Below are 12,921 nucleotides of genomic sequence, written 5' to 3' on the forward strand. Positions count from 1 at the left end.
CTTAGGATACCAAGAGAAACAGTCACTATTAAATACAAATTAGTAGGGACTGAAGTATTCCAGAACTATGTCAGAAAAACAGTTCCACTTTTATTATATGGGCGTGTCTATTCTACAACACAGATTAATGTTGTGTCAGCCTTTCTAGCTTACTAGCAAACATTACGTATATAGACTGAAGTAAGACAAAGTTCTAACTGTCCTCACAGATCCCTCATTTTCCATACTGGCACAAAAAATAAAAAAAAAATAAAGGAAAGGATCTGATTTTTGACTGATTTTTTTTAAACCAGATCTTCCAATTACCTTGAGTCCGGGAAATCACATTTGTCTTAGCAATATGCATCACCTACAGCTGTTAGTCTTCCTTCCAGTGGATAAAATTGTATTTTTTATGTTTCATGGATATAGTTAGAAAGACAAGGAGTTTCACAAGAGGTATGACAAACACCAATAACCTCCTGCTCAGTGCTCACATACTCTTTGTATCTACTCTGGATACAATCTTTATGTTTTCTTAAGTTGGAAATGCTTGATTTTGGAGAGGAAGATTTATTTTCATTATGAAGTATGGTTCTGTTTGAAGAAAAATACCCCTTCCTTATAGTCCATGACTTCACAAGAAATAAGCCACAGCCTCTTTCAGGTAAATTTCACTAATGATCACGTGAATAAGGTATACTGCTAAAACTACTGCTCTTTGAATTATCACAATTTAATCCATCATGAATGCGTTAAGAGAAAATCATCCCAAAGATTGTGTACATCTTATGAACTAATTCATCATCATTTCCTTAACTGGTTTCTGTGAATTAAAATTGATTAGTTATAAGGAAGGGATGTTTAAAGTGCTTTGTAAAAAACAAGTCCCTACATCAGCTAAAAATTGTTGTATTCAGGACTCGCTGACATACTGACAAGGCTATGAATTCTTATTCTTACAAATATGCAATTTCTATTCAGATAACAGAATTTATTTTGGCGACACCTAAAGTGTAATTATCAAGGCTATTAGTGTTCATCAATGTTGTATCTGGGAAGGTAACAGTAAATGAATTACTGAAATTAACACATACATTCAAAATGCCATGGAAGTTGGAAACACCGAAAGAACTATAGATTGATGGGCCAGATCCAAAAAGGACTTTTAGTCACGATCTAGGTGCAGAAGTGAACAAGAAAGTCCAAAATGCAATCCAAAAAGTTCCTACAGAATTGTTACCTAACTTATAAAATGCCTCCATTTTATTTCAGCCTTTCTTGAACAACTGTATCTTTCACATTTCCACATTTACTACAAGTGGGATGCTAAATCCAAGAGGAACTGAAAACTCAGATGGAAGAAAGTGGAAATTATCTCAAAGATCCCAGTTGCTTTCATTTTGAAAATGCAATTACAAAAAAACACAATGAATCCGGCTTCACATCAAACAGATATGTGGTTGCAGGGCTTGCTTAGGAGGTGGAATATCTGTAAGTAATTCTGTTTTTCATTCTGTCTTCTGCTCATGCATTTTACATTAAATCAATTACTGTAGTTTAATTCTACTATCACAATGTAATAAGAAGGAGAAGGACATAATCAAAGCAAAATTCAAGAGAGCAGGATGCCCAATAATAAAGTTTAATACCGAAACCACTGCCTTATAAACCAGCTCTCTCTCTATGCTTACTGGCTCCACCAAAATTTTATTTTTGTCTATGTAGCAGCCCATCTCCAGAGGGATCTCAGGAGAATTCCCTCTGCTAGACTGACCAATAACTTGGTGAAAGAGATAACTTGGTATTAAGAGATAAAACACCAAATGTAGAACTGAAGCAGAATATGGTCGTTATACAAAAAGTGCTGGTACCATATCCTTCCTTTTCTTCCAGCTTTTGCATTTTTTGAGAACAGTTCTAAAAACTAAGACACAGGATACAATTATGCAAGATGGAATTTATCTCACAGTCCTGATTCAGTACATAACTTTAACATGGAACAGAAATGCAGAAACACTCTTCTGCTATTGGCAAGACCCCACTCTACTTGTAGGTTTTTGGATTGTCTAAGATATTTGCATTCACCAGGGGGACTCTAGGCATGTGGTTTGGGGTTTTAAGTGCCTTATGTTAGGTAGCATAGAAAAAATGTTGCAACACTTTATTTGAAGGCATGTAAATCCTTCATTGGATCTGGCCCAGATACGTTGAGAAGAGCTCTTGCTGAAATTGCAGCAGCTCTGTCAACAGTAAAACCATGAGATTGAAAAAGTTACCTGCGGCCCATGGTTGTGCCTGCTTTTCCTCTCTTAATTCCCCTATAGTTCTCTTTCTAGCCATCCTGAGCTGGAATAGTCCAGCTAAAATAAAATTGCTGAATGAGAAAAGGATGCAGAAAACATTTGGAGAAGACAAGGTATGAAGGTCAGCTTTACAACAAGCAGAAGAAAGGAGAAAATGAGGAAAAGCATCAGATTCAGGTATTGAGAAAGGAAACATTCAGCACAATGAACATATTTCTGTGAAAACCATGACTACCGATACTTTAAGAGGAAAAACAGTGGTTAGGTTAGGCACTGAATTTTAAGCATGATAAACTGCAGCCAATTCATCTTACACAGTACACATTTAAGACAGGATGGAAGAACATCTTCTGCCACATTTAGAAGTCCTGAAAGTCCACAGAATTCAAATTTAGATCAAGATTTATGTGGCTTTGCAAAATCCTGACTTACGAATTACTGCAAAAGCTCTGTAAGTGCTATTATAAAAGATATTTTTTACAGAAACAGATAACACTTAACTTGAATGTACTGTTTTCTTATATTCAATAGGGGAAAAAAAACAAGTATTCAACAAATTTTTTGTTGCATAAATCTCAGGTAACCACTAGTTCTCCCATCCTTAGGTTCTACTTGTTCAAGATAATTTAGATATGGCATGTATTACAAGAAAATAGATTATATGCTACATTATATTACCTTGAATTTGTTTCCCACACTGATGAAACTAAGTTTCCCAGCTTTTTGTTTGGGATCCTTGTTGTTATTAGTGTTAGATTCAAACAGCTGCCGAACAAACTTGTCCTTGGATTCACATATAAGAGATTCAAGTGACATGTGTAAAGCATCATTATTTTTTTCCACAAATTGTGTCTGAAAAAGAAAAGCCAAGAAATAATAGCAATTACTCTAGCTGCCCCAATAATTGAAGTCTTAAGGAAAATTAACAAAGATACATGCTTCATTCAAAGTCAAAAAGAATACTTCAGGTAAGTATTTTCATGTTATTTCAAACTTTTCAACTGCATACACAGAATAATAATAACAAACAGAAGAGGTATTTTCAAATTTGAAGGGTATTACTGGAATCATGAAACACGAATCATTATCCAAAACCCTTAATTTTTCCAGACATTACATTTCAGAATTCAGTATTGAATGTTTCAATGTTTTTGTATGATGATTAATCATAAAAAACATACAACCATCCAGATGGTATTTGAGGGTTACAACTTCACACATTTCATATTCTTACATGAATAATTCTACTGCCAGAAGAAATGGAAAAGTGTAACACATGACTTTTAAAGCAGAATAAACAGGCATTGAATAGGAAGACAAGTAACATACTGAAAGGCTACACTTCAGTCAAACACTCCTACGTTACATAGTACATTCCCCTGCTCCAGATGCAAACTTCTGTTGGCATAAGATTTGTAGTGGATCAAAGATCAACATATTTAATGTTGACACTGTTACCTATAGATTTATAAGTAGCTGCTATACAAAATATGTCAACAGAAGCCTCTCATCTGAGAAATTAAGAGAAATTAAAATGTACGTTAAAACATACTACTTGTGAATTTCTTTCTGATGAAAAGAAATTCCACTGCTTTTTCTTTTTTTCTTTCTTTTTTTAAAACCAATAGACACCAAAAAGTATTAGAAATCATAACAGAAATAGTTGACTTCTTTTTGCTTCAGTAAAATTACCGTCTCGTAGCACACTGCTCCTGCAAAATGCCGGATAATAAAGCCTTCATCATCTCTGACATTTCTGTGAACAGCCAGTTTAGACTTCCTAGGGATCTGGAATTAAGAATTTGAATTATAAAGAAGAACTGAATGACACCAGAAAGCAAGAAAAATTTATGGCTAAGACATCATCATGATTTTGCCAGGAGCACTAAATGTTGAAAGTAATACTTCTTGCAGCACAGTTGTGAGTACCACTACTATTTCAATTCAAACAAAAATATTCAAAATAAACCCGCTTTCATTCTCATTCACTCACTTAAGGACCTCAAATTCAAAACAGAAGTCATTAGGATTGCTAAGATCACCTAGTCAACTTTCTTTTTGCCTTCCTCCAACAATTTCTATTTCACTTATTTTGCGGCTGGTGACACGTTGATGAACAGCCTTGTCAAATGAATAAGATGAGACCGAAGCTTAAAATACACATACTGACAAGAACTTTTCATTACATGGGAACCTAATTAAACAAGCTGAAGAAGAAAATTTAAGAAAAGTACAGGGTTGGCAATTTTCTTTGGCTCCCTTTGCATTTTTTTCAGCTGGGATTTCCAACCCCACCCCTTCCCCTTTTGGCATTTCAACAGAAGTTATGCACAAAAGTTGCAAAGGTTTACATAAACCTTTCACAGAGTGCTGTACGTTAAAGAATTAGCAACAACAAATTTCACCTTGTGTGTTACTCATTTTCATGACTGAAGTGCTAGATAGATATTTCTTGCAAGTGGAATATTCTCTAGAGCAAGCAATTTTGGAAAGAAATCTGAATTCTGAATTAATCTGAATTAAAATGTATTTTTGTTTCTTTGTCACGCATTACATGCTAACAATTCTGAAATATAAGTGAAAAATATGGCTTTACTTCCAACAGGATATTAGAATTCCTAGAAGACTTAACAAGCCTTTTATGAACTTTTCAAACACGATAACCAAACTTGTCCTTAACAAAAGCATACGAATCTGTATGTGGTGTGGTATGGACTTTCTAAGGAAAGGTTTTCATTAAATTGAGTGTTACAATCAACTGTTTCAAGAACTGTCTTATTAAAAGAAAACAGCCAACACGAATAAACCTACAGAGAGTCTGAAATGGTCCTTGTGTTTTTGGTGTACAACTGAAGTGAAATGCTGGTCACTTGGTTGAGGAAGACGATTTTCTTCATCCAAAATATCCAACACACCTATTAACTTTGCTTCAATCAAATCTATAAATAAAACAAAGTATGTTTAAAATTGAATATCACATACCAGAACTGAACATTGCAAATGTAAAATGCTACTGATTATCTTCTTTACAACCATACTGGAAAAGCTGTTAACACAGAAAGTCACTAACTTAATTGTATAAATTTGATTTGTTGATTTAATCAAGATTCTTTAGCAAGTTCTAACTATAACATAAGAAACACAGGGCAAAGAGATATAAGGCAAGGATTGTTTGATTTTTACTACAGGTCTCAAGCTGAATATAGTCCTCTAACTCCCATAAAGTGTGAAAATGTGGTATGAGCATAGGTCTTTATCAGGTAATTGCTTGTAGCAGATAACTGCTACCACTGCCCTGGCCCAATACCTTAAACAAAATCATATTTTTACAGAAACCACAATTATTTTTCTCACTTGCTTCAAAAGGCAGTAGAAAATCCTTTTCTCCTGATTACACAACAACAGATATAAAGCATAAGTGGTGTGGCTTAATCTGGTCATAATTTTATTAATTTACCTGAGAAAAATTCATACAATGAAGAAACATAAAATCTGTGGTAGTGTCACATGGAATAGTAAAAGGGGTCACAACATGATAATAACATTTTTAGGAGCAGGCTTATACTCGCATTACTAAATCACTAGAAGAGATATGGTTTGCATTCATGAAAGCCACGCATTTCCTGTTGCTGTTTTTATTCTCTCCTCCAGATATTTCTCTGTTTCTTTTTCACAGGATGGCTAACAGGGTTTGCTTGACAAGAGCTATGTTTAGTTAAATCAGCGTTACCATCTGTACAGTTCTATCCTACAAAGTGAAAACTTCTTCAGCAGAGCTACAGAAACTCAGAGAAGTCAACATTTTGCAACAGATCTTTAATTCTGCCACTGAATCCTCTGCTCAGTCAGGACCAACTAGTTACCACAAACTGCTGTAAATGCAAAAGCAAGATCAAATTCTCTTCAAAATACATCAATCTGAAGAAGATAAAGGAAAAAAAGATAATTTCAAGTGCCCCTGGTATATCAGTCTGTGCAAACCTAAGAGCAACAGTAACACCTGCAGCCTGCTGCCTCTACTGCATTTTGCTTCTTTGCTGATTGGCTCACCACCACCACCACCACCACAAAAAAGCCCATAAGGGTTGTAGGGTGGGGAGAGCTGTTTGGGTTTTGTTGGTGGGTTTTTTTTTTTTTTTTTTTTTTTTTTTTTAACTCATTGAACTTTTTCTCCCAGACACCCTCACCTCACACCCTTCTTTATTTTATTTTATATATATTTTAGGCATTCTGAATAGCTTTATAAGAAAATGCCCAAGAAATTAATGAGTCCCACCTGCAGTTACTACACACTGCAGGACAACATAGATCCATTACCATATGGAAATGCAACATCAGAAAAAGTTAAAATAAATTACATTTCAACAGTCATTAAGAGCATGACAGTGCTAGTGTTACCTTGTAGCCTCAAGCATGCCTCCTGTACTGTAAGCTTCTTTTCTACATGATGCTAATGAATAGCTTGATATTTCAAGAAATACATACCTATACAGTCCTGATTATCTACATAGCGTACTTCATTAACCCCCAGGCCTTCTTTTTGGTAAAGTTCTTGTTCCTTTACAAAGAAAAAAAGGAATAACAATAAAAGAGAAAACATCCCACGACATATCTTTTACCACCAAAACAGAGCATGAATGAACATACATTCTAGAATTTCCTTGTACAGTTTAATATATTTCAACTTCACGTTCTTAATGATAGATACTCCCACTAAACACAGGATACTGTTCAGTATTTGTGTGCCCCATTTTAATGAATGTAAGAAAAAGAACTCTTCATTGAATATGATTTATTTTTTAAGAAAGAGAAATAAGGAAGATGTTGCACTTAAGAAGCTATATTCTCTCCTAGCACAACCCCGTATCACATAGTAAGAAGACACTTGTTGACTGACTTCTTTTAATCTGAACAAAATGAGCCATCTTATTTAAACTAATATTGTTTTTCATATCTTCTTATTGAGAAGGAAAAAAACCTCCCTAAACGTAACAATATAACATACCTCTTTCAGAATCCTTTCATTAAAAAATTGCTGCAGTTTTTCATTACAATAGTTGATACAAAATTGCTCAAAACTGTTGTGTTCAAAGTATTCTGAAAAACATAAGTTAAACCTCTGTGATAAACCAGCCTTCCAAGAATTTATGTTAAGAGTAAATACGAAAAATTCCATAGTGCTAATATTTAAAGATGTGTTCTGATATACATTATGCTTCCTTCAATAAAGCAAAAGCCTTATAGATCTTCAAGTTGCAAGCAAGACAGAGATAAGTATGTTGCGACACATCATACAAGAACCTGACAGTTATATCTGGCAGCACACCAAATCAACATGCCTTGCAATGACACTGTACCAATACAACTCCATGCATCTATGTCTGGCACATGACAGCATAACACAGAAGACCCAAAAAACAAAGGTTTCTTTTTACACTGTTGTTAGATAACCTTAGCAAGGCTTCTGCACTGGAGAAAATATGCCCTGGTCTGAATCTCACTGACCCAAAGATGGCTAAAGCTTTACAGGAACCATCAATGCCCACCACTGCCAGGAAGCAACTTTTGAGTCCACAGAATGGCTTTGGTTGGAAGGGACTTTTAAGATCACTTCCCACTAGACAAGGTTGCTCAAAGCCCAATTCAACCAAAGTCCAACTCTGTCCATCTTCCAGGAACATGTTATCTTAATTCAAAGGCTTCATTTGCCAGCATGAAGCGACCTAAGGACTCAATGGAAACACAGTGTGCCTGTTCAGCATCTTCCCTAGCTTTACTGGGCAGCCACAGTTTAGTTTCACTTCAAATTTTCAGTCTTTCCAAAAGCAGTGTATAGACAGACACCACAAGAATCAGAAAGCATTAAAAAGCTGCCCAGTTTAACAACAGCACTTCTTACCATTTCCATCAGGAGAAGCTCTACATTCTTGTATATCAGGAAATCAAGACTTTATCTGCTCTTTCAGAACCCTTTTAAGACCTTGTAAACCATCCCATACACAAACACCAGAACCAAAACCATCAGACCCTCCATTACAGATCTTATCATTGAATCTTTGGTGGCAATAATAGACTACTACAATATTCATTCGTATTGTATGAATACTTACCAAAACCAGCTATATCTAGAACTCCAATGAAGAAAGAAGAAGTCTCAAATGGAAAACACTGGTTCACCCTGTTCACCACATGGTCAAAGAGATGACTATACACCGTTTTAGCCAAGGCATCACGAGCATTGTTTGCTTGTTCCACCTTCAAGGGTACCCTATAAAATAAAAATAGAGATCTTATATTCCAGAATTTCCACTTTAAAATACTCAAATCAGGCCTTGAACCTTTCCTGTATTTTTAAGTTAGGATACAAAAAGTCTGAGCCTAAATCCAAGTCCCAGGACACAATCTTCCCAGGTAAGACTAAGTATCTTGTATGTAGAAAGAATGAATAATGTTTCATTATTCCAGTAGCAACAAGATATGGATGATTTCATTCTCATTCATAAAATAATTGGAGACTATACTGTTAGTAGCCAGAGAAAGACATCTAAAATACATACATTGCCACCAACTATTTATTTAGGAGCTACCTAATTACAACGAAGGCTGTTGTTCAGTTTTACTCTGAAATCTTTGACTCCATGTTTTCATAACTACTGTAATTGAAATTATAGCACTGTAAATGAACTGATAACAAAACAAAACAAACATTCACATAGATCTCATAGTGAAATTTAGATGCAATTCCAGTGTAAGGAGGATTTCCTTCCAATACCAGAAAAACAATTTTCACCTCTTGTTATAAATTCATTCTATATTGTGACTATTTATCACAAATTTACACTGTAATTAAGTACTTAACGTTATCTGGAGTTCAGAAGTCACAAGTTCATAGTCCATGAAATGCATGACAAAGTACCATGGGAATATCAGGTAAATACATATTCCATCTATATATAAAATATCTATCTCATTAAGTCAACATGACAGAGACACGCACGTTTTTATAAGGACATTTAACTACCTTACTCCTTGGATAAATATATTCTACAGGAGTTTTTTTTCTTTAAATAGGTTTCCAAATAACAGACAGGAGTACTAAAACTAAATAAAGTTACACTCTACACAGCTCAGGAAATAACAAACTGCAACTTTACAAACATGCAAGAATCTACATTTAAGAAATAACTCATCTGAACTATTCAGTCAACGGTTCAAGGTTTGAGGCTTGAGATGTGATACCCACAGAACTGCTCTGTCGCCCTCTCCAGGCAGCTTTCTTTACACAGGAACATAGAGAAGGAAATCAGAGAAGGAAAACACTATATAGCTTACCCACATTGTATCATTTCCTTTAATTCCCAGGATTCACAAGCACTAAGTTAACTCATAATCACTATTTCTGTATTTATGAAAGATGACACATCTGATGCAGAAATGTGGGACTGATGGAGATCACTTTCTTCTGTGACTGATAAGACAGGGAACCAGATACTCTGTTCACTAAGGACACCTGAAGCTAGATTACATTAAATAGTAATTAGCTTTAACACACAATCTTGTCTTCCACTAAGGATCTCCTGACTTATCTTAGAGTAACAAGTAGTGACAGAAATCCTACCCTATAAATAGAAGGAAGATACCTTGACATTCCATTCTGATACATTTAAGAGATCAGAATGCTAATTCCCATGTGTCGGCAGCAGCCTATTGCATAATACATACAATAGACTAAAAGCATTCACACTTCCAACTCTTTTAAAAAAATTTTCAAGTGTGTTAACCAACATAACAAATAGTTGTTATACTCCTAGAGCATGTGCTTAATAAAATGGCCCTATTCTTCAAAAATATCACACTCTACCATCTTTAAGTACAATTTCAAAGACTGTACAAAAGCCTATTGCTATCTGAAATTACCATAGTATGCAGCAGAAACTTGTGGAAAGAAAAATGTAATCCTGCAGTGTTTTTTTTTGTTTGTTTGGTTGGTTTTTTTGCACAGTGGGAGAATGACAGAACCACAGAACAATGCTGCAGTTTCACTGAATCTGTAGGTACAGAAGAGCATTGTAACATAACTGATGCCAGAATGAGTGACTTTCCTCTTGTGAACTTTCCTTCCCTGAGTTCGTCCTTTCGCCTGGTCTGCTCACTGGCAAAGCAGTCTCTCCTCTCCTATTTCTTGTCTGAACAGAAAAAGATGTATTTCCCTTCTTCCATTTCTCCTTCTCCCTCCTCCTCTATCCATCAGCTGCTTGCAAAGAACATGGAAGAAATTCCTCCAATTTTCTTGTCATCTGCAAAGTCAGTAAGTAAAAATCTTCTTCAAGCCTTATTCAAACTAATTTACTCTACAAGGTTTCCAGAGATTCACAGAATCTGAGGCCTAGGCGAAAGCTCTCTCATGGACTAGGTTTATCCAGGTTGTGGACAATTTCATGCAGTTTTCAAACATTTTTCAATATTTAATATGATTCCGTTTACTTATCCAGACCAAATGATTTGCAATTAAATATATGTAATTTGCCCACAGTAGTCAACAGTAAGGGGAGAGAGACAGCAGATGAAGCAATACCCAGGAGCCGCTGCCATCCAGTCAGATTATCACTTCACAAACTAAATGAAATAAACCCCACCTAATAAAAAGTTTACTTAATTAAAGAATATTTAAGTACTATCACTACAGATGCACTTTGGTAGAAAATATCCTACTTCAAAAGGAGAATGAAGACTTGAAATGAAGTCAGTAAAACATTTTATACTGCAAATAATGCACTTTGTGATGACGGAGCTCTGCTAGAAAGCCTCCATGGAAAGGGTGAAGCTGAAGAACAGAGCAGCACGCTGCGTTTACAGCTTATGAGGTGCATTGGACTTTGAATACGAGCACATTATTTCTCTCTGCAAATATACCTTATATGGATGGCAAAGATAACAGCCAACAAGGTGATTATTAAGCTATTTGGGGGAGACTAAAAAGGACACAGAAATCTAGTGCAACTGTAAAAACTCCCTGGCAGGCCACTGCACAGTAGCATTTAATAAAATCCATGGAGATAGCATTTAGCATCACTTTCCCACTGTTCCTTGCTGGCTCCATTGTGCCCAGCAGAACAAAGCCTTTGTTATGCTCCTAGCTCAGCGATTTCAGCTGAACCATTTATTCATTGTGACCTACAAGGACTCACATGATCTGCTCTCACACAAAAAGCCCCTAAGAAAGCAAGCAAGCAATGAGTAGCTCTTTGGGTTGCCGAACAAAATAAAACAATGCACTTGTCAAATTTCTAATACTGATAGCAATCAAATTGTTTCTAAATCACACTGCCATAGCAAAACCTGGTGGCTACTTAATAAATATACGAAACAGTCCACTTCACACTCCTTGTACATGCAGTAAGTCATATGTGAAGATACTACTGTGCATTTATTAGCATATATTTGCTTTTAGCTGCACAAGTTCAGAAAAGGCTAGAGACAGAAGCTTAGTGCATTCATCCTTTGAGATTGTTGAAGGAGTCCTCTGAATCTTTCTTAGTCTTCCACAAAACAAAACGCAAGGGAAAACTAAGATCTGCTAGCACAAAAATACATCTACTTGTGCTTGCAGGCTTCTGAAACAGTACACTGCTAACTGTACCCCAGACTTATCAGAATAAATACACTGAACAGAAAATCCTTATAGTCATAAATTCAAGGTGAATTTGAAGTGGTAGCAAAAACTATATATATATGTACTAGAGTAAGTCAGAGTTATGTGTAAACATTTGAGATACAATAAGATAGTAAAAACATCTGTTTGAGATGCCTTGATAAGAAACCTTGCTTGACAGTGTCACTTGAGAAGTGGTGAATGTGAAGCAATATTTGTGATTCACTTTATTTTAGTGCTTGATACATCCCATCAAACATTCTCAAAATTAAAAATAAAAGGCACGGTTTATCTATTTGCTATGCGTACAAAATCCAAAAGCAATCTATTCTCAGATACTGAGTCAATAGCTAACAAAGAGCACTTCCAGTGAGGTGCCATCAGAATCCAACATGGATGTGTTTTGTTCAAATCCCTCTGCTTAACACTTTCACTAAACCAGAATGACAAATTATGAGTATTTTCATAAAAACAGTCTGGTAATGCTGAACTAAGAAAGAAGGCATGAAATAAGATTAGAAAGAAAACTATTTTTTACCAACAGAAGACAAGGTCTAAAATTCCACAAGAAAGATTTTGCTAAAGAGGAACGTGTAGTATTATACTTGAGAAAAATCAAAAATACAAATGTAAGATTGGGAAATAACCAGATGAGCAGTGACTCAGAGAAATCTCAACAGTGGATCACAAGATGAATGAAGAAAAAGTTACAAATCTCATTCCATCATGCATTCACGAGTGACCTTCATTGTGTATTATATACAACTATCTGCCATAGTTTCATCAGTAATACTGACAAAGGTTCTGATGGATTAATATATCAAAGACTGCTGTCATTGCAAGACTTGTATCTTTCTATACGCTCAGGTTTGTGAAAAAAAAAGATTCCTAAGCTTTCCATATCAGCTGGTAAGAAGGCAAGATGATAGTGGTGAGGTTCTTGAATTAATAATAATTGAGGGGGGGGAAAAAAAAAAAACCAAA

General features: G+C 35.4%; 1 protein-coding gene across 2 annotated transcripts in view; it reads right to left on the minus strand.

Moving 5' to 3' along the window:
• MYO6 (myosin VI) overlaps positions 1–12,921 on the minus strand; it is a 99,556-nt gene that overhangs the window by 29,943 nt on the left and 56,692 nt on the right. For both annotated transcript variants that reach the window (XM_046938419.1, NM_204735.1), the window contains 6 exon segments: positions 8,396–8,553; positions 7,291–7,382; positions 6,771–6,843; positions 5,097–5,224; positions 3,978–4,073; positions 2,964–3,137 (listed from right to left, as the gene is read on the minus strand). In XM_046938419.1, coding sequence (XP_046794375.1) covers positions 2,964–3,137; positions 3,978–4,073; positions 5,097–5,224; positions 6,771–6,843; positions 7,291–7,382; positions 8,396–8,553 — 721 coding nt within the window.

This window comes from Gallus gallus, chromosome 3 (assembly GCF_016699485.2).
Source record: "Gallus gallus isolate bGalGal1 chromosome 3, bGalGal1.mat.broiler.GRCg7b, whole genome shotgun sequence".
Classification (NCBI taxonomy): domain Eukaryota; kingdom Metazoa; phylum Chordata; class Aves; order Galliformes; family Phasianidae; genus Gallus; species Gallus gallus.